The sequence below is a fragment of the Oryctolagus cuniculus genome, chromosome 1 (assembly GCF_051225735.1).
Source record: "Oryctolagus cuniculus isolate XC-2025 breed Fujian yellow rabbit chromosome 1, ASM5122573v1, whole genome shotgun sequence".
Classification (NCBI taxonomy): Eukaryota; Metazoa; Chordata; class Mammalia; order Lagomorpha; family Leporidae; genus Oryctolagus; species Oryctolagus cuniculus.
This window is the reverse complement of record NC_142867.1, coordinates 46388088-46415584: the sequence shown is the minus strand read 5'-3', so window position 1 is coordinate 46415584 and position 27497 is coordinate 46388088. Positions and strand designations below refer to the sequence as shown.

General features: G+C 51.7%; 1 protein-coding gene across 27 annotated transcripts in view; it reads left to right on the top strand.

The window, feature by feature from the left end:
• The window catches only part of NAV2 (neuron navigator 2), a 763895-nt gene that overhangs the window by 685140 nt on the left and 51258 nt on the right, over positions 1-27497 (top strand). For 21 of the 27 annotated variants that reach the window (XM_051824899.3, XM_002708951.6, XM_008268700.5 and 18 more), the window contains 8 exons: positions 5522-5813; positions 6504-7206; positions 9688-10155; positions 10810-10875; positions 12120-12164; positions 14918-15078; positions 16421-16609; positions 24755-24807. In XM_051824899.3, the coding sequence (XP_051680859.2) occupies positions 5522-5813; positions 6504-7206; positions 9688-10155; positions 10810-10875; positions 12120-12164; positions 14918-15078; positions 16421-16609; positions 24755-24807 (1977 nt within the window). The remainder of the gene's footprint in view (positions 1-5521; positions 5814-6503; positions 7207-9687; positions 10156-10809; positions 10876-12119; positions 12165-14917; positions 15079-16420; positions 16610-24754; positions 24808-27497) is intronic. The other 6 variants (XM_008268721.5, XM_070072518.2, XM_008268740.5 and 3 more) reach the window with 4 other exon arrangements.

Below are 27497 nucleotides of genomic sequence, written 5' to 3'. Positions count from 1 at the left end.
ATGTTCTACTCGAGAAGTTATGTCAAAGGATGGAGAGAGTTCACTGTTCTTGGATAGTTTTCTCCTAAATAACTGCTTGAGTTTAAAATATTCAAAAAAGGTCTTTGAGTAAGATAAATGCACCCTTGTACCAGTAGTCACCAAGGTTCCTAATGCAGTGGTTTCTTTAAATGGACTTTTGGTGACGGTTCCTTTGTTCCTATCCAGGGACCATCTCAAAATATTTAAGTCCGTGTAATTCGTAGCCTCTGCCCTCTTCTCTGTATCACCCTGGCCAAGGAATGCTAAGGGCCGTTACTCCTCTCTGAGCAGCATCAGGTTGCTGGGAGGTGTGTGTTGCCCCCTTCCCATGAGCCGCTCCTCCTGTGCTGTAGCTCAGATGCTTGTCACAGGCGGGTTCCCCCTGTGCCACGCAAGACGTGGGCACAGGGGGTGGGGGCAGGAAGAAGCAGTCCAGTGCATCCGTCAGGAAAGTGAGTTGAGGACAGGTGGCCCGCGTGGGTGTTCCATGTACGAAACAGAGGAGTTACTGTCTGGAGCAGCACAGTTGCCAGTTCAGAGAGGAGGGGACGATGTTGATGGAGGAGCTCTGGCTGGCGATGGAGGGTCCCTTTGCCCAGGAGGGACACTGCTGCCTCAGGGGCATGGAGAGCACTGAGTGCACCCTGGACAGGGCACACGTGGCTGGCTGCCCAGCACCCGCCCTCTGCACTCACTGTCCCCCCATGCGCTGGGCAGGGAGTCCCCAAGCTCGAGGCCCCGCAGCCTCTGCACCGACCTGCTCCAGGGGAGCTGGTGAATTCTGAGGGGCAGCTCCAGATGGTGGCATCGGGGGCAGGTGTAGATGTTGGAGGAGGCAGCTGGCCTTGAGTGGAGCTCCTCACTCTGCTGTGGCTGGATCAGCTAATCAGCCTCTTGGGTCTCTGTGCCTCCTCATCCATTAATGATGGCACCCAGGCCCTTGCGGCGGGGTGAGGGGGATTGTTATCGCGAGAGAGCCATGCGGCACTTGCTCTGAACGTGCCACTCACAGCGCCCAGCCTCGACGTCTGCCCTGGGGCCACCTCCTCCCTCCCTCTGCCCTCCCCTGTCCTCCGGATCACCTGCCTGTCTGCCTCCCCTCGCCCCCTCCCCCCCAGCATGCCAGTCACTACAAGTTGACTACTTTTGTCCTGGATTCTGTAGTTTCAAAGCAATTCATCTTGTATTTCTCAGTGTTTTATCCTGGGGCCAGTGTGCTGTCGGCAGAGGGCTCTAACAAACACACATCCGTCCCCCACGTCATCTGTGTCCTTGACCTTTCCGTGGTCCCCCTAGGTTCTGTGGAAGGCACCACTCAAGATGCTGAAGTGCAAAGAAGCGTGTCTCTCGTTTGCAGTGTGCCTGCGATGTTTAAACACAGGCATGCACACATGGACACACGCGAGGGAAAAATGACAATTGCATGTCTGTTCAGTATTTGCTACTCAAGGAAAACATGGTCTCAAGTGAGCCTAGGTCCCTCAGGTCTAGGATTGTAGTGTGATTGCGGGGAGCAGTTTGCCCAGGGACAAGGAGGGGGTCCCTTCTGCCGAGCCGCCAGGAGGTGCTGCTGCTGGCGTTGGGCAGTTAGTCTTCCTCTTTCAACCTGCATTTTCCTGATGTGAATAATAACAGAGCCTCAGAGGCTAAGGCAAGCTAAGAACACAGGCAGTGCAGGGCTCAGGGCCCGTCCAGGGAAGCAGCAGGAGATGATATTGATGCCAGTTAATTACTTCTGTTATTTCCCGGGTGCAAACTTCTCCCAGTTCTACTGTAGATCTGCAGGAGACATGGACACGAAGGGGAGCTCTCACTGATTTCTAGAAGTGTGTGATGCAGTAGCAGGAAAGGGCAGTCCCTGTTCACCCTCTGGCAGGGCAGAAGTGGGCTCAGCAGTCGAGAGGGACATCAGAGTGCTGGGGACGCTCCAAGGGGGACAGCTGGTAATGAGTGCGGCTGCTCTGGACCGAGTCTCTCCACGTGTAGCCCACTCAATGAATCCTCAGCCACTCACTGAGAGACAGTTGTTAGCATTCCTGTTTTATTTGCGAGGTAACACTCTCAGGGAGGTGAAGAACCTTTATCCAGGGCCACCCACAGCACACAAGTGGAAGTGCCCAGGCTCTGAGCTCCTGCCTGTCCCAGTGCAGAGTCGCCTTCTTCCGCGTCAGGCAGGTCTCCCACTCCTCGCCTCCCCTCGGAGCGCCCTTACGTGCGGCTTATTTCTCCGCCTTCCTGTCCAGGTCCAGGCAGGTGCAGTGAGAACATCCTTCAGAGCAGAGGGGCTGTCGAGAGGGGAGCAGCTGGCCTAGGCATGGAGAGGCCGAGGTGGAGGAGGGTCGAGCCCTTGGAACGCCCCATGTGGATGTCCCGCTGGCCCTCCTGCCGGAGAGGCTAGGGTTCTCTGGTTTTTAATCCCGAGGGGCGTCACCACGCGACCTGGCACAGGGCTCCAAGGGTTTTGCTCAGGGAATGTGAACTCCGAGCCGGCAGGTGGCCCAGGACACACGCCCAGCAGAGAAGATAGCGCCCTGGACTGATTGGTTAATCGTTTGTCCCAGGGGGAAGAGAGTCAGGCCATGGTCTCAGACCTGGGACTTGAGCACTGTCTCTGCCATCCACAGAATCAGAATGCTAGGGTTCCCTCTCCGAGACTGGGCAGGAGCTAGGGGGAGGGTTGGAGAGCAGCAGCCAGCCAGTCTGAGAAGAGAATCTCGTGGGTGTGGGTGTTGTCTTAGGCACTGCTGGATATGTAGAAATGTCTCCTACCCTTGAGCGTATCCATCAAGGGAGACAAGGTGGGTGGTGTAGTGGTTCGAGTGTGGACTCTACGATTTCGCTCCCTGAGTCCCCACATCTCTGCTTCCTTGCTGTGTGAGCCTGGGCAGCCTCCTTTTCCACTCTGTGCCTCAGGTTTTGCCTGCAATAGTTGAGAATGTTAACCGTGACTTCCTCATTGGTTTTCATGAGGATTAGAATACAGGCCTCATGGGAGGCTTAGTGCCTAGCGCATAGCAAGAGCCCAGTAGACTTTAGTCCTTCCTGCTGCCACCACCAGCAGCACTGGTGCAGCTTTTGTGTGTGTCGGGGGGTCGGCGGGGGGGACTGTAAAGAATCAAGCATACAGTAACCTAGGATGTGGCATGCACTGACTTTTTTTTTTTAAGATTTTATTTATTTTACTTGAGAGTTAGAGTTACAGACAGTGAGAGGGAGAGACAGAGAGAAAGGTCTTCCTTCCATTGGCTCACTCCCCAGATGGCCACAATGGCCGGAGCTTCGCCGATCTGAAGCCAGAGCCAGGAGCCTCCTCCAGGTCTCCCATGTGGGTACAGGGGCCCAAGGACTTGGGCCATCTTCTACTGCTTTCCCAGGCCATAGCAGAGAGCTGGATTGGAAGTGGAGCAGCCAGGACTAGAACTGGCACCCAGATGGGATGCTGGCGCTGCAGCTGGAGGATTAACCTACTTGCGCCACGGCGCTGGCCCCGATGCACTGACTTTTCAGTACCCTTTGGGCCATATTAGAATATATTAGTGCACTTGATCTCAGCCAAAAGGCCAGGAAGATGTTAGAATGCATTTGTACGTAAGTGCCACAAGGTCACTGATTCGTACTTGCTCCTGTGTTTTCCCCAGTGTGAATGAGCTTGCCTGGCACATGGGGACACCCACTAAATACTTGTTGAGTAAATGATTCCAATGCCAAGCTGTCTCCTGCCTCAGGGCCTTTGCACATGAGCTCCTCTGCCTGGCATGTTGTTCCTTAAACTCTTCTCTTAATAAGTTTGTTCTCAGTCTTTATAGCACTTCATCCAAAGGGCCTTGCCTGAGCACCATCCCTGCCCCAGCCACCTAAGTTAGGTCTGTGTCTGTATTTCTCTCAAACTCCTTGTCCCTTGCCTTATAATAACATTCATCACCCACAGTTGCACACTGACTTGTGTTTGTGTATGTACCCCTGCCTTTTTCCCAGGATCGTAAACTCCAAGAGGGGTGGGAATCTGTCTTATCCACAGGTCCCCCAGGGCTTCCATGGTGCCTGGCCAACATGGGCCTTGAGTGAGGTCTGGTTGAATGACCACACTGCAGGTGTTCGGAGGAAGGAAGCACAGGGTGGGGGCGGGTAGCTTCAGTTGCTGCTCATCTGTGTGATTTAGGAGACCGTCTTCCTTACCCTCCCTGAGAGATGAGGACAAGCGCTTCAGTGCCCTGTAGCCTGAGCGGCTGTGCTCATGGCTGACTCACTTGCTCACGGGCCTTGATTCTGCTGCTGCTCTGTGTCCGGACACATGGGCACTCCCCTCGCTGGTTCCTCCGGCCACAGCTGAACAAGGAGCTCCGTGATCAGGGAGCCTGGTCTTGTCCTCCTCGTGTCCCTGGCTGGGATGCACGAGTGCTCCAGTAGTGACCAAACGAGGGCACCTGGAGGTGGCTGCGATGGATGAGTGGAATCCACCAGGGAGGAAGGGTTGGGAAGACAGAGAAAGGCGTTACCCTCGGGCTGCCTGCCTCTGTGCAGCCGCTGCATCTCGTGGGCGCAGGCTCTTGTGCTACTTGGGTGACAAGCCAGGTGTTCATTTTAATCCCCTCCTTGCTGGTGTTGTCTGCTCATGGCAGCCAGGCCTGGTAGCTGCAGGACTTGTGTCCCAGGGTAAGCACCCTGACCTCCCTCCCTGCTGGCTGTGTTGTTGTTGTCCCTTCTGGCACGCAGGGACCGACCACAGACCCCGGGGAGGCCTCCAGTGCTCTCTACACCTTTTAGTGCAGCCTGTCATTAACGTCACACTTCTGCCCCCTCCCGGGTTCAGTGGCTAGCGGGTCAGGGCTCTTCTAAAGAAAGCTGGCTTATTAGGTCCGTGTCTGAACAGAATCACAGCCAAGCAGTGGCATATCAATGAAGCCGGCTGGGGTGGGAGCAGGCTCCGCTGGCTTTTAGTACTGGGGAGGGGAAGTGCGGCTGGAGGACCCGTTCCCTCCCAGCTCGCGCTTCTCCCGATTCACGTGGAACTAGCGGCCCCCCTCGCTCCCTCGCTCCCTTGGTGTGTTAGACTGTGGCGCTGAGCTGGATCCAAGGACCGTGCTGCCAGCAGAGTGATAGGAAGACGGCAGAACAAAGAGAAACAGGCGCGGAGGCTGGATGCGGGTCGGAGATCGGCCGCTGGAGTTGGAGGAGGCTTGGCTGCAAGTGACAGAGGATGGGTGGCTCGCTCCCACACGTCCCCACCGGCCCTGCCGCGCCTCCTCTTTCTCCCTGGGACCCTTTCTGCTCCTCCCTCACTCCCTTCTAAGACGACACTTATGTTTCTTCACTTTTCATGCCAAGAAAAGCCCAGGCTATCCAGTAAGATAATCAGAGCACGAGAGCCCCAACATTTTTGACGTGGTTGTCTTTCTTTACCCCTTAACTGCTCTGGGGCATTGACTTGTGTGCCTGCGGCAAGAGGGGCTTCTTAGGCTGGGGTTTGGGCAGGACTAACTCCGGGCGTCTTTCTTTGCAGACGGATGCAGAGAAGCACTCCCAGGTGGAGAGGAACTCGCTGTGGTCAGGTGATGACGTCAAGAAATCAGACGGAGGGTCAGACAGCGGCATAAAGATGGAGCCAGCTTCCAAGTGGAGGCGCAATCCTTCCGACGTGTCTGACGAGTCTGACAAGAGCACGTCGGGCAAGAAGAATCCCGTCATCTCGCAGACGGGCTCGTGGCGGAGGGGCATGAGCGCACAGGTGGGCATCACCATGCCGAGGACGAAGCCGGCTGCCCCAGCGGGCACGCTGAAGACCCCAGGCACAGGTGAGTGACAGGCCAGCGCCGCCTCGCACCTGCAGTTGTCAACCTGCCGCCCAGAGCCATGGTCATCCTAGCAGGGGCTTGATGCCGTAGGTGTCTTCCTAGGGTCTGTACCCTGCCGACCATGGACTTGCATCCAGCTTCACCTCCCTCCCTTTTCCTAAGTGGAAGTACAGACATGTGTGAGCCTCTCGCACTCTTAAGAGAGAGTTCAGCTACCCCTGCATATTGAATTGGCTGAAGTCTATGCTAGCTAGGAACTAGTGCACTTGGCGCAAGCTATTCAATGGTGTTACTTTATAAGCTGTTGATGTGTTGAGCTCACGGTGCCCACGATCGAGGGGAATGGGTTCACACGAGGCAGGCGTCCCCCCTAGAAGTGGCCTTTTAATGGACAGTGCATGAAGGGTCTGGAAAAGGCAGGGTCCTCCCCACCTTGCAGGCTTTGCCTTATCCTGGAAAATTTCGACTGCTCTGCAAATGCATAAAATCAGTGACATCTCCCGAAAGGCTCACCGTGACAGCAGTAGATGAGATTATCTTTATTAAAAGCTCTTCCCTCTGCCTTGCAAAGGCACCGCGTTCCTGGAGGGGAAAGTGAGGTCTTCAAAAGAAGGGGGGAGCATCTTACCCAGAAGGCTGGAGGAGGCGGGGTCTTGGTTTGCAGGCTGACCTCGGTGACTTCCCTTGTAGGGAAAACGGACGACGCAAAGGTGTCTGAGAAAGGAAGACTCTCGCCCAAAGCCTCGCAGGTGAAGCGCTCCCCATCAGACGCCGGTCGCAGCAGCGGCGATGAATCCAAAAAGCCCCTTGCCAGCAGCTCCAGGACGCCCACCGCCAACGCCAACAGCTTTGGGTTCAAGAAGCAGAGCGGCTCGGCCGCTGGGCTGGCCGTGATCACAGCCAGCGGGGCCACTGTCACCAGCAGGTCAGCCACGCTGGGCAAAATCCCCAAGTCTTCCGCGCTGGTGGGTCGATCTGCTGGCCGGAAGGCGAGCATGGATGGAGCCCCGAATCAGGACGATGGGTATCTGTCCCTCAGCTCCCGGACAAACCTGCAGTACCGGAGCCTGCCCAGGCCCAGTAAATCCAACAGCCGCAACGGGGCCGGGAACCGATCTAGTACCAGCAGCATCGATTCCAACATCAGCAGCAAGTCGGCAGGCCTGCCCGTGCCCAGGCTGAGGGAGCCCTCCAAGACGGCCCTCGGCAGCTCTCTGCCCGGCCTCGTCAACCAGACGGACAAGGAGAAAGGCATCTCGTCAGACAACGAGAGCGTCGCCTCCTGTAACTCGGTGAAAGTGAACCCAGCAGCCCAGCCCGTGTCCGGCTCAGCTCAGGCCACTCTGCAGCCAGGGGCCAAATACCCAGATGTGGCCTCTCCCACGCTCCGCAGGTAAGTGGGTCCGTGGTGCTGAGCAGAACCGGAGTGGGTGGGCTGACAGCATGGATTAATAGGTTTCCTGTTTCTTAGTTAAAGCAGCCTCTGTCTTTCCCCACTGCAGTCCTTGCGTGAGGCTGTCTGATCAGGCCCTGCCAGCAGGTTTTCAATTGACAGATTATTTTCCCATGTTGGGATTAAGAAGCAGAAGCTTCTGGAATCAGTCATGTCGGGTTCAAATCCCGAGTCCGTTTTACCTATCACGTAGATGCTTTTAACAATTTGGCTGTTTCCTCATCTGTAAAATGGGAATGATGCTTTTCTCGGGGTCTCATAGAAGTTCATCTTTGTAGCCCTGTCTGGCCACAGTAAGTAAGCATTCAGTAGAAGTTGGCTACCATCCAAAACAAGGTCTGATGCACCTTAGACCTGGCTGAGTAGCTCACAGGAAACAGATAACTTTTTCTCGTGTCTTTGTAATTCTGTGACTGAGTTTCCATACTGTGGCACAGACCTATGCCAGAATTTTTCTAAAATAGTTCATTGTCCTCACATTATTGATACTGCATGTGTAACTGCAAGTTAGGATCTCATTTTCTCCCATTGCTACACCGGGTAGAAGTTTTGAGTGTGCAAATATTATTTGCTGGGTTTTGTTTTGTTTTAAACAGTGTCTTTTGGAGATAACACAACTTTTGACTTTTGATTGCGTGTCATTGTAATCCCCACTGGGGCAGCCTCAAACCGCGTCTAGTTAGGTTAGAGCTCGTCCCGTCTGCCCAGGAGACTCCCTACCAGAAAAAAGAGTAAGACTCCGGGATAGAACACTCCGCTGTGACAACAGCAAGCGTCACACGCACGGGCACATTCTGGGGATGCACATGATTGCTTTAAGAGACTTCAGAAGCGGCGCTCCATGGGCAGGGTGTGAGGAAGCCGTTCGTTCACTGTTCTTTGTCTAGACTTGAGCATTAGAATTTCAGTAATGATTATTCTGCAGGGGGAAGGTCCTGTTGGGCTTCTCTTTGTTGTTCTAACAGATTGCCTTGTAAATTAAAATTTTCTGTGCTTCTTGCCCTAAGTATTATAGGTAATATGCACTTTTGGTATTATGGACTTCTTTTTAGTAACTACAAAGGCATTTTATGAGACCCTCGGGCTAATGTAATAGGACACTTGAAAATGCAGGCGGCTCCTTCCGTTCTGCATTGAGCACCTTTCAGTCCATTCCTGGTGCATGACATTTTCCCTGAAATCATTGAGATGTTCTCAGTCCTCTTCATGTGCGCTGGTGTGGAAAAGAGAGCTCTTAGGTGAAGGGCGATAGACAACTCCCTTCAAATGGTGTGGGGGACTGACACAAGGTGGGATGACTTCTGTGTGGTTACACACAGCAGGTGTGAGGAGCAGCGTGGGTCCCACTTTGGTTTCCTAACAACCAGAAGAGCTCGGCATTGAGCGAACTGCCCTTTGAAGTCGTGAGGTCCCTGTCAGTGGGAGTGTGTAAGCATTCTGCAGCCAAGTTTTGTCATTGTGTCACCAGGAGAAAAACGTTTCTCTTCTCCACCAGAGAGGATTGATGGGTGGTTAGAGGATGTGTTTGTCTTTACAATAACTGAGGTGTGTAGGGCTGTTTGGAAAGGACCGAGATGGGATCCACACCATGGAAAGCAGCTGGGTGAAAGGCACCCTGCCCGCCTTGATACGCACTAATTTTGTCCCTTTCCGGAGTTGCTTATCCCACGTGGGTTTAGTGGGTGGAGTCGAGCCCTTGGGTCTGGCTTTCAGAGGGTCTCACCATTCCCCCAGGGGGCTCTGCCAGTGGAAGAGGTGGTCTCAGGGTCAGTGTGATAGCACAGGCAAAGTGACACTAGGTGGCATGTCTGTGTGTCTGTCATCGAGACACCGTTCACTCCCAGCGTCCAGTCTACCGTCTTGGGAGCCCAGCCAGATTGCTTTGTCACTGGCTGTACAAGCCGTCCGACTCTGATCGCCGCACCTGGCTGGGTGGGCTTCTCCCTGGGGGTGAGCTCTAGACCCTTGATCTTGACACTGTGGGATCAGACACCAGATCCTTTGGAGTTAAGCTGTCTGTCGTGGCCGGGGTGCGTCCTGCTCTGTGATGGTGAAGACCATGAAGACAGCTCTTTTTCCCTCTGTCTTCCCAGGCCAGGACACTTTTCTGTATAGCCATTTGGAAAAAAAAAAAAGATGGGGGGGAATAAGATCTTGGGCTAGAGCATACAGGCCTGTAGATGATCAGCCCCCATCACCTTTGGCCTGGATAGAGCCCAAGGCTCAGCCACAGTCTAGAACTTGAAGAAGGCGCCTAGCAACACAGCCGTATTGGGGCCGCTTTCCGGCTGCCCTGTCCCCGTGGAGGGCCGCTAGCCACCCCGGTGCCAATGCCTGTCTCCCTGCCCGGGGACCCTCCACCCTTCTCGGCGCCCCTCTGCACTGGGAGACCGACCCGCACAGCCCTTTGTCTCTCCACAGACTCTTCGGTGGGAAGCCTACCAAGCAAGGGCCCATCGCCACGGCTGAAAACCTGAAAAACTCGGTGGTCATCTCGAACCCTCACGCCACCATGACCCAGCACGGCTCCCTGGACTCGCCCTCGGGCAGCGGCGTCCTGAGCAGCGGCGGCAGCAGCCCTCTGTACAGCAAGAACATGGACCTCAACCAGTCTCCTCTAGCCTCCAGCCCCAGCTCCGCCCACTCGGGCCCCTCCAACAGCCTCACGTGGGGCACCAGCGCCAGCAGCTCCTCGGCCGTCAGCAAGGACGGCCTGGGCTTCCAGTCCGTCAGCAGCCTCCACACCAGCTGTGAGTCCATTGACATCTCCCTCGGCAGCGGAGGGGGCCTGAGCCACAACTCCTCCACGGGCCTGCTCAGCTCCTCCAAGGACGACTCCTTGACTCCCTTTGTCAGAACCAACAGTGTGAAGACCACGCTGTCAGAAAGGTCGGTGTTGTGCCGAACCCACCCCTCACCCCCTCTGGGAAAGCCCCCCTCCCAGACGTAAAAAGGTTCCGGTTGCAAGCGCCAGGGCTAATTAACCTCCGCCAGGGACATTGCTCTCATTGCGATGACTGCTGTCTTTCACGGGGAAGCCAGTTTGGGATGGAATTAAGCTCTGCTTCCTGTTCTCTGTCTTTTCCTCTGTGGTTATCCTCGGTGGTTACAGCTGCCCAGAGTCCCTTCGGGGCGGGTCTATGCCACAGTTTGAAGTGGCCCTCGGCCTTTGAAATCCTTCCACTGCTCCGTCTGTTTGTCAACTGCTTCTCTCCCCCTCCTCTTGGCTTGTATGAGCCCAATTGGTGGCCCCCGGCCACCACAGAGCGTGTCCACGTCATTGCATGCTTGGTAGAGTCCGTGGTTATCATGACACACCCCTTCCTGAAAAGCCTGCTGGCCATCGTGGTGGGAAATCGAGAACCTAAAATTATCCCCCGAGCTCCGGATTTCACCGCAGTAGTGAGCGTGTGCACACAGGGAAGAAAGCCAGGGTCAGCCCTGGGAATGAGAAGAATGTTCGAATCACTGTATGTAACCACGCCTTTCCTTGCTTCCAGTCTAATGTTCCCTCTCTTGTTTTCTACCTGCCTGGACTTCTAGCCCTCTCTCTTCCCCTGCTGCTAGCCCTAAGTTCTGCAGAAGTACCTTGCCCAGGAAACAGGACAGGTAATGACACCGTAGGCCGCGCACCCACCAAGCCCCAGGCCTCCTCGGCCCCCCCGCTTCGTGGAGCCCGATGATTTTCTGCAAGGCTATTGGCCCGAGGCTTCTGCTTGTGTTTGTGGCTCTAGTGTGGTCTGTGCACCCCGACATGCCAGTGAATGTCTGCTCCGTTGCCCACTAAAGCCCAAGGAGAGGTGGGCCTGCGCCGGCCCCTTTGGGCCTCAAACCCTGCACTTGACCTTGGGCGGCCGGAGCTCTCCCTGGCATCTCCTGTGGCCCCCTGTGGCATGTTCCTGTCCGTACCCCCCTGCCCTGCAGCTTCCTGCCTCTCCTTCCTTTTTCCCACCACAGCCCGGCACTGATCCACCACCTGCTCTCAGCCGGCCTCACCTCTGCCTCCCCGCCCCACTCCCCGTGCAGCTGGCTCTTGTCCCTCTCCAAGGGCCTGGCTGCTGTGGGCTCGGTGTGCCTTGCAGGCTGTTGTGTTCTGTGTGCCCAGTTCCTCTAATGATCATGAGAGAGAGTGTGTGCAGTGGGGGAGACCTGACGAAGGAAGCAGCCTGTGTTGGCCTCCAGCTGTGGGTGGGCCTCAGGGAGGGGTCTTGACCTTAAGTTCGCGGGGGCGGGACGGCTTGGCCAAACACAGCAAGCAGATGTTGTTTCATGCTAGGGAAAAAAAAAGACAAAAACCCTCCTCACCCCATCAACAGCAAAAACCTTGTTTTTGTGAGACTCGCAAAGCAAGCCTTTAAACCCTTGTTCTTTGGAAATCCAAATGCCTTGACTTTATCAGTCAGCAAGTTGTGACACGCCTGACTCAGGCCTGGGGCTCAGCTCCCAGCAACGCCCAGGGAAGGCTGCAGGAATCGAGAGGGACCTGGAATTTACTTCGTTCCAGATGAATTCCAAATATGCAGACTGCTGGCCTCTCAACTCTCCAACGAGTCCTCTCTCCCACTTGAAGTCACCGCCCGTGGCATTTAGGGAAAGGGCCGGAGGTGGAGGAGCCCTGTGGGTCCCTGGAAAGCTGGGGCTCCCGCTTGGGCTTGGGGTAACGTCCGCCCCGGCGCCAGCTGGGGCTGAGGACTGGGTGTCTTGTTCGCTGTGGCTGTGGCTGTTTGCATGCCTCGCTGGATAAGGGAACTCTCCCCGACCATGTGAGTCTCTCCCCCCAGGCTCCAGCCCTCTCCCCCTCGCCTCCCTTGTGCTTCTCTCAAGTTCTCATTTTTGTTTTAACTTTCCTACAGTGACCCGCACCTTGATAGGAACACTTTGCCTAAGAAAGGACTCAGGTATCTGTGCTTCCTCCGTGCGTCTGTTCTGGCTTCGGAGCTTGGCTGTGTGGCTCTGTCGTGGCTGGTTGGGGGTGCAGGCTGGGCTGGGGCCCCTGCTTTGGTCACTGCAGTGGGACCCTGTGGATGATGGCTCCCTGGCACCTTCTTGTTCTCATCTCCATTTGTTGGCTTGTTTGCTTGAGCAGGGGCTGTGCTTATTCAGGCTAAGCGTGGTAAAACCATCTCGTGAAAACCATCCCTGGGCAAGCCCAAGGAGCAGCCCCTTGCTGCTTCTGGGGCCGCTGGGTTTTATCACTGAGCTCCTCACCACGGCCATCCTGTCCACACGGCTGTCTTCCAAGAGAAAGGCCATGACTTACGCACGCTACCTTGTCAGCTAGGACCAGAGCAAACGAGGAGAGAAGTATTTCCTCCAAATTGAAAATATTTATCTTTCTTGTCTGTAAACAATTGCTGAGGACAGGTACTTTGCACCTGTCTAAATAACCTCATCGAAAATTGGGTCGGCTCTCCATGCCCACCAAGATACAGGTGCAGCTGCTTTTGGCTGACCATGGAAAGACTGCCAGGAAGCAGTGACCTCCCACACGTGCAAGTCATGGCTTAGGCTCGTTTTCAGCACTCATCCTGGTAAAAGCAGATGCTACAAGTCACCATTGCTCTCACCACCCACGTCACTTGGGCGGCCAGAGGAACTTCCATTTGCTAACACCTCCCCGTGATTGCCTTCTCATGGTTGCCGCTGTCACATCTGCTGTCCCAACCCCTGCTCTGTAGCATCGGCTTCCCCGTGCACTCAGCGTGAAGTGCTTTCCCAGAAGATGGAACTTGGAATGAAATGTCTCATTGCTGTCCTGTGTGTCTGTGGCTCATCAGGTGAAGGGCAGTCCGGGTGGGAATGTGAGGTAGGTATCAGTGCTCCTGTTCAGCGGGAGCTCTGAGTAAAGCCACCTCGAGGAATCCAAGAAGGAAAGTGTTGACGTCTCCCGGCAGACATCCAGGGAGCTGGCAAGGCCTTTTGTACTTAAGAGCATCTTCGTGCTTACGAGGGTGGCGTGTCAGCACCCACGCTGGATTTTTTTTTTTTTTAAAGATTTATTTATTTATTTGAAAGTCAGAGTTACACAGGAGAGGCAGAGAGAGAGAGAGAGGTCTTCCATCCAAGGTTCACTCCCCAGTTGACCACTATGGCTGGAGCTGCGCTGATCCAAAGCCAGGAGCTTCTTCTGGGTCTTCCACAGGGGTACAGGGACCCAAGGACTTGGGCCCTCTTCTATTGCTTTCCCAGGCCATAGCAGAGAGCTAGATCAGAAGTGGAGCAGCCGAGTCTTGAACCAGTGCCCGTATGGGATGCCGGCACTTCAGGCCAGGGCGTCAACCCACAGTGCCACAGAGCTGATCCCCTAAGCTGGATTTTTAAACAATGACATGGCCTCGAGTAAGTCAGACCTGGGGCTTGAGTTTGCCGCCAGATGTTAGCATTTTGAAATCCTGGGTCTATTTCTGTGGCAGATCTCGCTTATCAAAGTTCTGTCACTCTGGCTTTTTTTAAAGCTGGTTTTTAAAAATTCAGGATAAGGATGTGTGAGGGGCTCTTTTCAGGCCCCCACCGTGTCCTGGAAAGTTGCAGGAACACAAAGTACAGTACAAGCACACAGTGAGAGACCTTTCTATGCTGCCTCTTATATGGGAGGGCGCTCTGGCTGCGAGCTCTCTCACCCCACTGATTGCCAGGGTTGATTTTGCTGATCTGTGCTGCTTCTCACTCAGACGCCCCCTGTCCAGCCCTCTCCATCCATGCACACCCGAATTCAGTAGCCACACACTGACAAAAGTGTCTGTCCACTCAGTACCCAGTAGCCTCTGAAATACCCAAGTAAAGGGTATCCTGGCCACCTAGGCATTTCAGACACTCCATATGCAGCCCAATGGCTTCACGAAAAGGGCACGGACTTGGGAATCAGACAATCCCGAAGGGAAATCTCAGCTCTGTGACCCAGGGCAGGCTCTGGACCTTCCCTGAATGTGAAATGGGGACCTTCTCTGTGTTGCTGAGTGAGTCTGAGGCTTCCGAGAGAGAGAGAGAGAGAGAATGCTCCTAAGGGCTCCGGGTACATTGTAGCTGTGCAATAAATAAATCACTTTGAGATATGTTTTAGAATAAATGGGGAGACAGACCACGTGACTTCCGAAGACCCTCTCCCGGGAAGCCCAGTGAGTGCAGGCTGCTTTATTGAAGCCTTGCGGATAGCAGCAACCGCTCTAAGTCTCCATGTCCTTGGACTTCCCTCTGCGTGTTTGCTTTCTGACACTCAGTGACTCACGGCCCCTTCCTGGCATTCCAGAATGCAGAGGCCACGGGTTAGCCTAGTGAACACGGCCTCGGAGCTCCAACAGCAGCTCTTTGTGTTGCTGCAGTGCTGTCGAGATGGGGCTTTGACATGACACTGTCATGAACGAACATGTTACAGTTACGCCCAGTGACGGTTCTCTGGAGCATTTAGCAGTCTTTCTCCCTTTACGCATTCCCTCCACACTGAAAGGGATTGTAATTTTCCCCAAACACAGCCAAGTCACAGGAAAGGTTTGAGACGCTTCCTGAGTTTGGGGGTGTGTATGGATGTGGTTTTTATTTTTTTAAATCATCTTTGGACGTCTATTTTTCTTTCTATATGTGTATCATCAGCTCCACAGGACTCATTTCAGTATGTTGTTCATAGCTGATTCCGGCTTGATTTCTGTCTGTCCAGGTATACTCCCGCCTCCCAGCTTCGCACACAAGAAGACGCAAAAGAATGGTTACGGTCCCACTCTGCTGGAGGCCTCCAGGACACTGCTGCCAATTCCCCTTTCTCCTCCGGCTCCAGTGTGACTTCTCCCTCCGGAACGAGATTCAACTTTTCCCAGCTCGGTGAGTACCCTCTAGTCATCAGCTGCGCCGAACAGCTCCGTGAGACAGAGGTGATCTTGTGTTGAAGGTCAATCCGTAGTTATTCACACACATGTGATCACATCCTTCTCCAACCTCATCAGCTTGCAACAATCTCATTTGATTACGAGATGGATAGCGGGAGAAAGAGTAGCAACCTTTGTGATGTGCCGATCAATCATTCTCTTTACGTGGTTGATGTAGGGAAAGTTCCAGCAAAGAGCAAACCGTCCGCTCTTGAGAAGTGGGTTTTGCAGCATTTTCCATGTTTGGTCATCCTCATTGCTTTATTAAGTTGGAAATAAAAGTTCAGTTTTGATTGAATAAATATTCTTGGGACTGCTTGCCCCTGGCTAGTGCTTTGACCAGCACAGTGGGGAAAGGAGAAGAATGAGGGACAGTCTCTTCAGGCATGTCAGTGGATTCTTTTTCAGAGAGAGAAACACACCCACACCAGTTCATAAAATAGGGTAAAAGACAACAATCCAAGCTTCATATAAAATGACATAAAAATGGAATATAGCAAGTATTGCATGCAGTTAGAAGAAGGAAAGATGCGTGCTGGCTGGAATGATTGGCAGAGATTACACGAAGGTGGCAGGATGGGGGCTGAGCCTGGGAGGACTAATGGATGGGGAAGATCTTTTCCAGTCTTATTTGGCTCTTTAGGGAGGCGGCCCTTCGCTAATATTGTAAATAATGAACTCAGCCATTAAGGATACGTGTGGCTTGCAACTGGGAAAGGTTTGACCTTCCCTTTTTGGTCAATTAAATGGGTAAATGCAAATGTTATATTGTATTACAAAGAAGCAGGATTTTTGATAGGAAACCCCCTTTGCACTGAAGCTCTTGGTACACCTTTGTGAGACACTGCCAGCCGAGGCAGGGAGACCTGGGTTCATATTGTTCTTTTGCAGCCGTAACTCTTTGAGGCAGGAGATTCTTGTCATGCACAAATGCTTCCCATCTGATCAAAAGCCTCGTTGGACTATTTTGGGCTTTTGGCTTTCGAGAGACTTGTTCCAGATGAGCCCAGGGAGTAATTAGCTCATGCCTGGAAGGGGGACACTGGCTTGCCTGAACGCGCCAACTTGGAAAGCGGAGGCCCAGAGCCTGGCTTTGGAACTGACCCGCCTTTCCTCCCTCGTTTTTCACGCTAAGTGTATAACTCAAATGCTGATGTGACTACCTTTGCGGAAATAGACAAGCGAGAGAAGCTGGCGGGGACACGTACGACTGACAATAAGCAATCTCTCTGTCCCCATTTGAGATGAGAGCACGTTTATGAATTTCTAACCTTCTGCTTCCGTGGCTGTCATTCCAGCAAGCCCCACCACTGTCACCCAGATGAGCTTGTCCAACCCAACCATGCTGAGGACACACAGCCTCTCCAATGCTGACGGGCAGTACGACCCATACACCGACAGCCGCTTCCGAAACAGCTCCATGTCCTTGGACGAGAAGAGCAGAACCATGAGCCGTTCAGGCTCATTCCGAGATGGGTTTGAAGAAGGTAAGAAGACTCACCAGCTCCCAGGTGAGCCTGCCTGCTGAGTGGTCTTCCATGCTCCGTCCACTTGGCTGACCAGAGGATCTACCTGATAGTGCTTCCAGCTTCCCCGCCTCCTCCAGGGGTTAGGGAGAAGGAACTTGGATTAGTAAGGTCTGACCCTTAACTAACCTAGCAGGACTGTAGGAAAGAGCTGCTGATAAAACAATGATGACCCTCAGCACTGACTGAGCTGCACCCCAGGCTTCTCTCTCCTGGACATAGGCCACAGCTTCTTGGCACGTACTTGTGAGTTCAGGCTCAGCCAGCAGCACCCCATCTTGGCAGGGTGTGTCACAGGGGGTTCATCTCCCTGTGCTGCCACACTTACCCTCATTGCTTGCAGGCCTGGGAAACCCTGCCTTGCTGCTCTGTTCCAAAACTGGTTTTCTCAAGCACTGCTATTTTTTTTAAAACTTGTTCTATTTGTTTTTTTCATTTTTGAATGTTCATCATTTATTTTCTTCTACTTGAAAGGCACACAGAGAAAAGAGAGAGCTTTCATTTACTGGTTCACTCCCCAAATGCCAGCAGCAACTAGGGCTGGGCCAGGCCAAAGCCAGAAGGCAGAAGCCCAAAACTCTGTCCAGGTCTTCCATGTGGATGGCGGGGGCCCAAGCACTTGATCATCTGCCGCCTCCCAGGATGCATCGGCAGGAAGCTGAATGGAACTAGCCCTCCACTATGTGATGCGGGTGCCCAAAGCAGCAGCTTATCCTGCTGTGCCACAATGCCAACCCCTCAAGCACCAGTTTAAGTTTATTGCGTTCAGTGATGCACTTTTCCTTCATTGATTGCTAGCCAATTACTTTGGGTTGGGTTCTGTTTCATTCATTTTCATCAGAATTGTGGGGGACAATTTCTGTGGCCACTCTGCATCTTCATGAGTCATTTTTGCTTCCCTTGTGTTAGAGGCAACTCTCAATGACCAGTGATCAAGATTATGGGCCAGATTAGCAGAACTTGGGCCCAGTCCCACTACTTCTTTAATGGTTGACGTTTATTTGCTGATCATTTTTATTTACTTGTGTGAAATACTGAAAGAGAGTTCCCATCTGCTGGGCCCCTCCCCCAAATGCCCACAACAACCAAGGCTGAGCCAGGCCAGAGCCAAGAGCCCAGAATTCCATCTGGATCTCCCATGTAGGTAACAGAGGTACAAGTACTTGAGCCATCATCTGCTACCTGCAAGGCACATCCACAGGAAGCTAGATTGGAAGCTGGGGGTGAGAGTTGATCCCAGAACCTCAATATGGGATGCAGGTATCCCAAGTAGTGGCTTAGCCCACTACACCACAGTGCCCACCGCCCCCCCCCCCGCCCCCCCCCCACTTCTTAGGCGTGTCATCTTGGACAAGTTGCTTCACCTCTCTGGACTTCTGCTTGTTTTTCACTGATTAAATAGGAATGATAGTCGTAGTTAGCTCCTGAAAGTGTGAGAACTGAGAAAAACCTGCCAGGCAAATGTTAATGCAGTAGTGTTGTCAGACGTCATAGCCTGTAGACACAGCTTCGGCACTGGCAGTTCAAAGTCCCCAGCCAGAGGCTGGGCACTCTGGGGGCAAGTGAAGCCCAGGATGCGGGCCATCTGTCTATGCCTTTTCCACCAGTGATAAAACAATGTTGGGGCAGGAGGCAAATCATAGGTACTTTCCTCTGCTCCCAGTTCCTGTATGAAGTGAGAGAAACAGGCCCAGTACCCTCCTGGTTGGTTAGAAAGAACAAAGGAACTCAGGATTGTTTAGGAAATCGCCAGTCCTAAAGGAGAGAAGTCTAAGACAGATGCATCTGCTTTGGCCTAGTGTTGTTTTTCACAGAGGTTTGAAAGAATTTAGTTACAGAGCAGTTGCCCCATTCTTGACTACTTAATACTCTCCCCCTGATTTATGGATTCTTTGCATTCAGTGAGATCCAGGGAACAGATGCATGTCTGTAAATCCATATATGGAACCTGCTGGGACAGGGGACTAAGCCGGAGAAGAACCTGCGTTCTTGGGCACGTTTTGCTAGATTTAAAAGCAAGAAGTCAATGGTTTAACCGCGCCAGGCAGTGACAGTGGAGGAAGTATTGAGCTGAAAGTGGCAGAGGAGGTTCAGGCTCCCTGGTGATCACTCACAGAGTATGTCCTGGTGATCACTCGCACTCAGAGTATGTCCTGCGCTGTGTTCGTCTGCTCTGTCATGTGCACCCCTGAGCGAGCCACATTCAGGACGGCAGCTTGTCCAGACAAGCACACACCGTCTCCCAGAGGTCCGGGGCTTTTACAGTGCCTTCGTCGGAGAGCTGTTATTCATGCTGTCTGGCATCAAGCTGTCAGGAAGCCCAACTGTGGACAATCTGGGTTGTCACGATGACATTGATAAAAAGTGCTTGCCCACAAGCGGTGTCTAGACTTCTGTCCACCTAATGACTCACGGTGACAAGGAGCTGAAGCACAGAGGCTTTGGGGGAAGGGACAGGGGCCACAGTCAACACACTGAACACGTAGCATTTTTGTCTGCTGGGGAACTTGGCATCAGATTGCTTCTATTTCTTCTAATGCTATCCCATCAGAAAAACAAGGTTTGTGTGATTGATATTTCTAATTCCTTTGCATGAAGACTTTATTTTGTTTTCTGTGGAGTTTATAAACTCCCATTGTTGCATTATCTCACATTTAGACCAAACAGAACCAAATAGTCAGGTGTATTGTAGGCCATAAAGCAGGATAGAAATTTGGGAAAAATTAGCCCAAGGATTTGTGTGAGGTTTTTGTGCAATTTAATTAGCACTTTCCATTTTGAGGGAAGCAGGTATCATCAATATGTAGATTAGGTAGAGGCATAGCCCAGATGCACAGATTCAGAGCTATTTCAGGTAAATTAATTTGCATCAGATGCATTATGCTGTCTTAAAGTCAACTTTAATAGCACACATTTAGGGAGATGCTTGAGGCATTTTGAAACTGGATATCTTTGGAGGAAAACTACCCTGTAACTTAACCAATCGTGACTAAGAGCTAGTGCAGTCTGCAACTCAGGAAAAACACCCCTCGACAATCCCCCCACCTGTCAGCTTATGTGGATTCACAGGGCAGAACAGGAAACCTTGTATTGCTTCTCCCTTGTGTTTCTGGCACCAGAGTTACAGTCATGAGTCAAATCCCAGCCCCTCCCCTGTTGGCAACGTGACTTTGGGTGAGGGACTTGACCCTGCTCAGCCTGCTTCCTGTTCACTAAAATGTGGGAAGTGATTGCACCTGCCTCAGAGGATTGATGTGAAGATTAGCTCAGATGAATCCTGGAAAGCGTGTAGCAAATGGCTTTGAAAGGGCCTTCTTGTAAGTGCTCACTCAGTGGTAGCTGTCGGTATAACTGTCATGTTATAGCACGTCCTTCTTTCCAAGGGCCATTATCGTCCCCATTTTGCTTAATGGCAAAAATGAGGGAGAAGTGAGTCAAAGCCTTCATGCAGCCAGAACTGGGTTCTCAGCTCTGGCTTCCCAGCCTTCTGTCGGTCCTGCTTTGTCTCAGCTGGATTGTTTCTTTGGGCTGTCTGGGGCAAGCTCGGGTCCCTCATTTGCTGTGCTTCCTTGTCTGGTTGAGATGCAGGGTGGTCTGCTGGCAATAATAACAGCATCACCTCCTCTGTAGCTCCTTCCATAGCATTCTGCTGTGCTACAGGAACTAGAGCGCACTGAGATTCACACTCTCTCTGCTCCTGCCTGGCTGTGTGTGCTTGGTCATATCACTTAACCACCCTTTTTTTTAAAAAATGTTTGTTTATTTATTTAAGAAAGAGATATCCCATGCCATCTATTGGTTCACTCCCCAAATGCCTAGGAGCCAGGAACTCAATGCAAGGCTCTCACATGGGCCCTAGGACTTGAATCCTCATGGGCCTCCCAGGGTATACATGAGCAGAAAGCCAAAGTTGGGGCTTGAGGCAGGACACAAACCTGGGCATTCTACTATGTGATGTGGGCATCCCAACCAGTGTCCTAACACTGCCCTGAGCACCCACCCCTCATTTAACCATGCTCAGTTACTCATTTTTTTTTTTTTTTTTTTTTTTTTTTTTATTTTTTGACAGGCAGAGTGGACAGTGAGAGAGAGAGACAGAGAGAAAGGTCTTCCTTTGCCGTTGGTTCACCCTCCAATGGCCGCTGCGGCCGGCGCGCTGCAGCCGGCGCACCGCGCTGAGCCGATGGCAGGAGCCAGGAGCCAGGTGCTTTTCCTGGTCTCCCATGGGGTGCAGGGCCCAAGCACCTGGGCCATCCTCCACTGCACTCCCTGGCCACAGCAGAGAGCTGGCCTGGAAGAGGGGCAACCGGGACAGAATCCGGCGCCCCAACCGGGACTAGAACCCGGTGTGCCGGCGCCGCTAGGCGGAGGATTAGCCTAGTGAGCCGCGGCGCCGGCCAGTTACTCATTGTTAACCTGGAGTAGAAACTCCTGCCGAGTCTGGTACTGTTATGTGCAAATTTTCTATGATCATGATCACTCCAAGCAGTAGCACAATTGAAAGATGTGTTAGTTAATATGAAGCCATACGTGGTGTGTGTGTGTCTGTGTGTCTATGTGTCTGTCTGTCTCTAGGGGATGTCCTGATATAACATCAGAAGCACTTGGTTGCTTCATTCTGTCTCGTAGTTTCACCCCTACCTAAAGCATTTTTCTTCTCAAACATCAGTCCCAGTTTATGCTTATGTGATGATTACCTGGGGGCAGGGGTGAGGGGGTGGGAGGAATTAGCAAATCATGCTAAAAGACACCAACGGACTTTTTAAAATAGAAGTAAATAAAATAAAATAACCATAAACATGATCACGCAAGGGTCTCAAGACGTATGGTCAGCAGATCCTATTGTATGGCCGTAAGCCGGTCATTGAACCTCTCTGGGTTTCAGATTCCTCCATGGCGAAGGTGGCCGAGCTACTTGGATATCCTCTGGTTTCTTGTGGCTGTAAGGTTTTGGAGGTACAGATATAAGGAGGAACATGGCATGATATGCTGTAGCTGTTCAACTGTCATGAGCATTTTGTTGTCTGGAAGTATCCACACCGCAGAACCCAGGCTCTGACTTGGCTCAGGTCACTTGAAGGAGAGCCACATGCAGTTTGGGGTTGATGCTGGAGATCAAGTCATCTCTTTCTTTGGACCACAGCCTTGCTCTATGCTATTTATGAAAGGAGGGGAGTAATTACAGAGAAAATTAATTGCCTCTACCTTAAGCCTGCCAGATGCGCTGTTCTCTGCCTGTGTCCCACGGTTGCACTGAGTTATAACTGAAGCTGTGTCAGGAAGTTTATATGTATGAGATGTAGCAATGAAACAGGAAAAATCCTCCTTTTGCCAGCAGCCCTGTGCAGGCCTCCTGGAGCCAGCCCCCGGCAACCACGTGTAAGTGTGATTGACACATGACCCACATCTCTTCACCCAACTTGGCCTCCAACATAATCTCCCCACTACTGCCTGTAGCATGACGCTAAAGCAGCTTGTTTTTTTGGACTGTGAGGCTGCTATTGTGGACATAGTGGCACTGAAAGTCATTATTGGCCAGCAGCACCTTACACTAAGTTTTTCAAAGATTTATTCATTTATTTATTTGAAAGGTAGAGTGACAGGGGAAGTGGGGAGGGAAACAGAGGGAGATCTGGCTAATTTACTCCCCAAATGGCCACAACAGCCAGGTCTGAGCCAGGCCAATACCAGGAGCCAGGAATTCCAGCCAGGTCTCTCATGTGGGTGGCAGGGGCCTAAGTACTTGGACCATCACCCGCTGCCTTCCCAGGTGCATTAGCAGGAGGCTGGATTGGAAGCTGAGCAGCCATAACTTGAACCGGAGCTCCAATATGGGATGCCAGCATTGCAGGTGGCTTAACCCGCTACAGCACAACACTAGCCCCTTAAAATGATGCTTCATGGAGCATGAGTCAGATTGGTCATGGGTGAAAGGAAGAAGAGAACTAGAACTCAGGCCATTACTAACGAGAATGGATGTGAGTGACTGAGTGGGGACAGCCTCAAAGCAGTGGACAGCAACTAATAGAGGAAGGCTGTAATAGCTGTCCTGAAGCTTTGTGGGGAGGCTCTTAAAGGAAGCAGGAAGCCCTGAGAGGGAGGAGGAGGAGGAGGCCCATGCAGGTGGTAGTCAGGGAAATGAGGGAAGGCTCCGTGGGAACGTCATCGTTTGTGCCGAGCCGGATTTGGGCAGGTGGTGTCTGGGTAAACGTGTCCGAGGCAGAAAGAACCATGTGGGCAGAGACTGCAGGTGGACCTCCTAGAGCATGCTTGGGAGAAAGGTGCAGGTCTCAGTGTATCAGGAGCACATGAAGGAAGACGGGGCGGGCAGGTGGGAAGACAATGGGGTGGTGCCTGGCTAGCAGGTAGCTTCTGCCCACTGCTAATCCAAGCTGATTTCACTTCTTGGGTGGTAGGCGAATGCCACTGAGGACACGTGGGAGGTTATTCTGCAGCCTCCCGCTTTCAGGCCGCGGGTTCCAACACTGTGTGGGAGTAGAGGCCTTGCACTCACATCAGGAAATCTTCCCAGCTGAAAGGCCTCTAGAGTCTTAGCGCAGGAATGTTTCTTTCTTTCAACAGGGTGTCACGTGGTTGCCGAAAAGCGCAAAACCTGGTTCCCAAAAGGAGAAGGCAGCCAAATACCCAGTCCTAGAAAAAACTGCCTAGAAATTAGAACAGATAACAAGATGTCGGCACTCGCTGGCCAGGAAGGGGTGCTAAGGGTATACACAACAGTGGTCCCACATCAGAAGATACCAGCTTGAAATAGAGGGCAGATGGCCGTTGGTTCTTACTTTGTAGAAAAGCTAGAGATCAGATGAAGAATCTGTATGTTTCTGTGGGTACATTTTCCTTCCCCCCCTTTTTTTTTTTTAAAGATTTATTTATTTTAAGTCAGACGAAGAGTCAGAGAGAGAGATTGATCGATCGATCTTGAGAGAGCTTCCATCCACTAGTTGACTCCCCAGCAATTCCATCCTGGTCTCCCACGTGGGTGGGCCTAGAGCACTTGGGCCATCTTCGACTGCTTTCCCAGGTGCATTAGCAGGGAACTGGATTTTTTTTTTTTTTTTGACAGGCAGAGTGGACAGTGAGAGAGAGAGACAGAGAGAAAGGTCTTCCTTTTGCTGTTGGTTCACCCTCCAATGGCCGCCGCGGCTGGCGCGCTGCGGCCGGCGCACCGCGCTGATCCGATGGCAGAAGCCAGGTACTTATCCTGGTCTCTCATGAGGTGCAGGGCCCAAGTACTCGGGCCATCCTCCACTGCACTCCCTGGCCACAGCAGAGTGCTGGCCTGGAAGAGGGATAACTGGGACAGAATCCGGTGCCCTGACCGGGACTAGAACCCGGTGTGCCGGCGCCGCAAGGCGGAGGATTAGCCTAGTGAGCCACGGCGCCGGCCGAGAACTGGATATTAAATGGAGCAACAGGCACTCATGTGGGCTGCCGTTGTCCCAGGAAGCAGCTTAACCTGCTACACCACAATGCTGGCCCCAGGGTATGTTTTCTGAACAGATATTCTGCTGCATGGTCATCTAGAGTGAAGTAAATGGCCAACGGCTACTTAGGTTCAAAGCAATCAGCTCATCTTTTTGCGTATCCAAGTGACAGATGTTCACAGGGTGTGAAACATACATATAACACCACCTCTACCCTGGAGGAATACGTTAGAAAAAAGCGGCAGATGTTGGAATGGTCACTCGGACTGATCCTTGGGTGGTGAACTTGTAGGTCACTGCAGGTTAGGACAGTGATTGTGCTTTTTAACATGTCACTCTATTTGAAGACTTATCCAGTAATTTTATATTATATTGACAGTCAAAACAAAAAATTTATAAGGGAGAGAAAAACGCGACTTTCCTAGCAAAAGGTGACTTTCTTAGGGAATTATTTGTTATTTGCGACTGAGCTATAACCAAGCCAAGAAAGTTGGGTCCAGGTGAGATGAAGGCATTTTGATTACTGTGGTGTCCAGCTGACTTCTTACCCCCGGCTCCTCCACTGCCCACCGCTGCCCCTTTCTTTGGTTGCACAGTAGGCACCTGAACAATTCACCTTTTCTCTTGTTTTTTTTTTTTTTTCTCTCTTTTTTTTTTTTAATAGTTCACGGATCCTCGCTCTCCTTGGTTTCCAGCACATCATCCATTTATTCTACGGTGAGTATAAATCGATGCTGTGTGGGTATGATCATGAGAGCTGGGGTCCTTTATCAAAAGTGTCAAGAGTTAAATATAAGCATTTCTTGTAGAGAGAGCATTTCCATTACGTGATGATCAATAAGTTGAGACTAGATTTGAAATTCACAAACAGCTATTCATTATAAAGTGCCAACCAATCAATCAGGAACTGACAGCCTTGTTAAAGGGACACTATGCTATGTGTGGGAAGCCCTGGCCACCTGCTGGCAGCCTTGGAAAACCAAGGCTTTGAGCAATTTCTTAATCCTCTGTCAGCCTCAGTTTCTCTCATTCCTACCTTACAGAGTTGTAATGAAGATGCAACATTATAAAGATGATGTATCACTGAAGTATGAATTCCTTGAGCACAAAGGCTTTTCTGTGTATCTAGTTCCTAGAAGAGCCTAGCACATAATATTGAAAGCATAGGGTTTGAAAGAAATCGGAACGTGCATGTAAAGCAATGACTACAGCATGCACAACTCAAAGTAAGCACTCATAAGTGCCAGCTATTATGGATGAGAAGTTAATTGAGCCCAAGCCAAATGTAATCAAATACGTTTGGATTTTTAGTACTGCTGGATTTGTTCAATAGTACTTACTTTTTATAGCACTGCACTGTTTTCCCTCCAAATAATAATAATAATCTGGCAGTTCCTACAGGAAGAAAAGCCACTGTGTGGTTGTGAATTGGAAATTCCTTAGCCCTTCATTCTGTGGAAACAAATGTTTCGATAATTCAGAGTTTGATAATGCTGGGTTTCTGGGCTCTGTGCATAGAGCAGAGAGTAGGAGGCCCTGGCACAGTCAAGTTGAAGAGACCAGGGCCTAGGTGTTCTTTCTAGGACTAGAGGGAGCAAACAGGTTTCTGTGATTGCTGAACTGGTCTGATGTGAAGGGCCTGGAAACTCTCGCTTATGCAGCTACGCATCTCACGCATGCAACTCCACAGTTCCTTTTTTCGCAGCCAGTCGTTGTGTCTGAAATTGCGTCACCAAGCCCTGATTCTCCTTTGCAAGGTTTTCTGTAGAGTAACCTTGCCAGAGGGGTTGGCTAGTCCAAGAAAGCATGGTGTTGGCCTTCTACCTGTCAGCCAGTAGATACACTAGGTTCTTTGTTCTTGAATGAAACTCTTGAGATCTGGGTACCAAAGATGATCCTTGCTGGCCGTTCTCTGTAATATTCTCTGTAATAGAGGTTGCTTTTACAGACTTTAAAGAAAAGTAGCCTCACATGTGAATGTTTTCGTGCAAGAGCCAGTCTGTAGTGTGTCAAGTCTGCTAGAATCTTGCCACCACCCAGCTGTGGTGTGTGAGCACTTACTCTGTTATTAGCTTCTGGGTGATGATAAAATTCTGAAACCAGTACTTAGGTATGTTTGTGAGTGGTGAGGTGAATGAGGTCTTGTTTGTTTTCTAAAACAAAATCTTGGAAGTCTCTTAGGTTGCCCAGATTCACTTCAGAGAGCCTCCATGATAGCAGAGGATGTTAAAGGCACTGAATAGATAGCCAGTGGTTCTTCCCTGGAAATCTCTAATTCTTGAGTATTCCAGAATGCTCGTTCTACCTGAAATTTGCCTGCAATCTTAGTCCCAAACTGAAGCAAAGGCAACACGGTGTTGAGCAGAGAAAAATCTAAAAGGACACATCTGTGTCAGACTAGCTTTCTTGGTTGATGGGGTATAGTGGTTGGGTTCCCAGGGGAAGTGCTGAGTGGCTGGAGGCCTGCAGCTTCACACGGGGCTCCCAGATTCACTGAAGAGCAATGGCAGCCAGGGCCAAGACGGGAAGACATGATTTCTCCAGGCTGCTGTTGAGCGTGGGGCCCAACCCCAGGGAGAGGTGGGTGTAGTGATGGACAGTGGACAGGGTAGGGGGAGGACTGTTAGGGCCTATCTTTTTTTTTAAAGATTTATTTATTTATTTGAAAGGCAGAGAAAGAGGGAGGGAGGGGGAGGTCCTCCATCCGCTGGTTCACTCCCCAAATGGCCAAAATGGCTAGAGCTGGGCCAATCAGAAGCCAGGAACAAGGATCTTCTTCTGGGTGTCCCACATGCGTGCAGGGGCCCACGGACTTGGGCCGTCTTCTACTGCTTTCCCAGGCCACAGCAGAGAGATTGGAAGTGGAGTAGCTGGGACTCCAACCGGCACCCATATGGGATGCTGGCACTGCAGGCTGCGGCTTTACCCACTATGCCACAGCACTGGTCCCTAGGGCCTATTGATAAAGGTATTTAAAGGTAGGGATGGTCCTGAATGGATAATTGAGCTGACAGTCCTCCATGAGCCTTCCAGTTGTTAGAGAGCTGTTGACTTCTCACCATTACCTTAATCCTTTGCATCAGACCCAGAAGTTGGGCCCTGAGTTCCGGCTAGTCTCCGTGAGATGGAGCTATAGAAGAAGAACAGGACCACTTTAGACTTAGTCCCAACCCTGCCACCTGCCAGCTGTGACCATGGCCAATTACTTACCCTCTATGTGCCTCAGTTTCCTCACACGTAAACCAGAAGTCAGTGGTATCAGTACTTGCTCCAAGGGCTGGCTAAAGATTAACTGAAATAACGATTGCAAAGTGCTCAGGAAGTCTCTGGCACGTGGTAAGTGTTCAGTAAATCTTAGTTATCTCCAGAATGTCGGCCACACCTGGGACTTGGTCTCGCTCACAGCT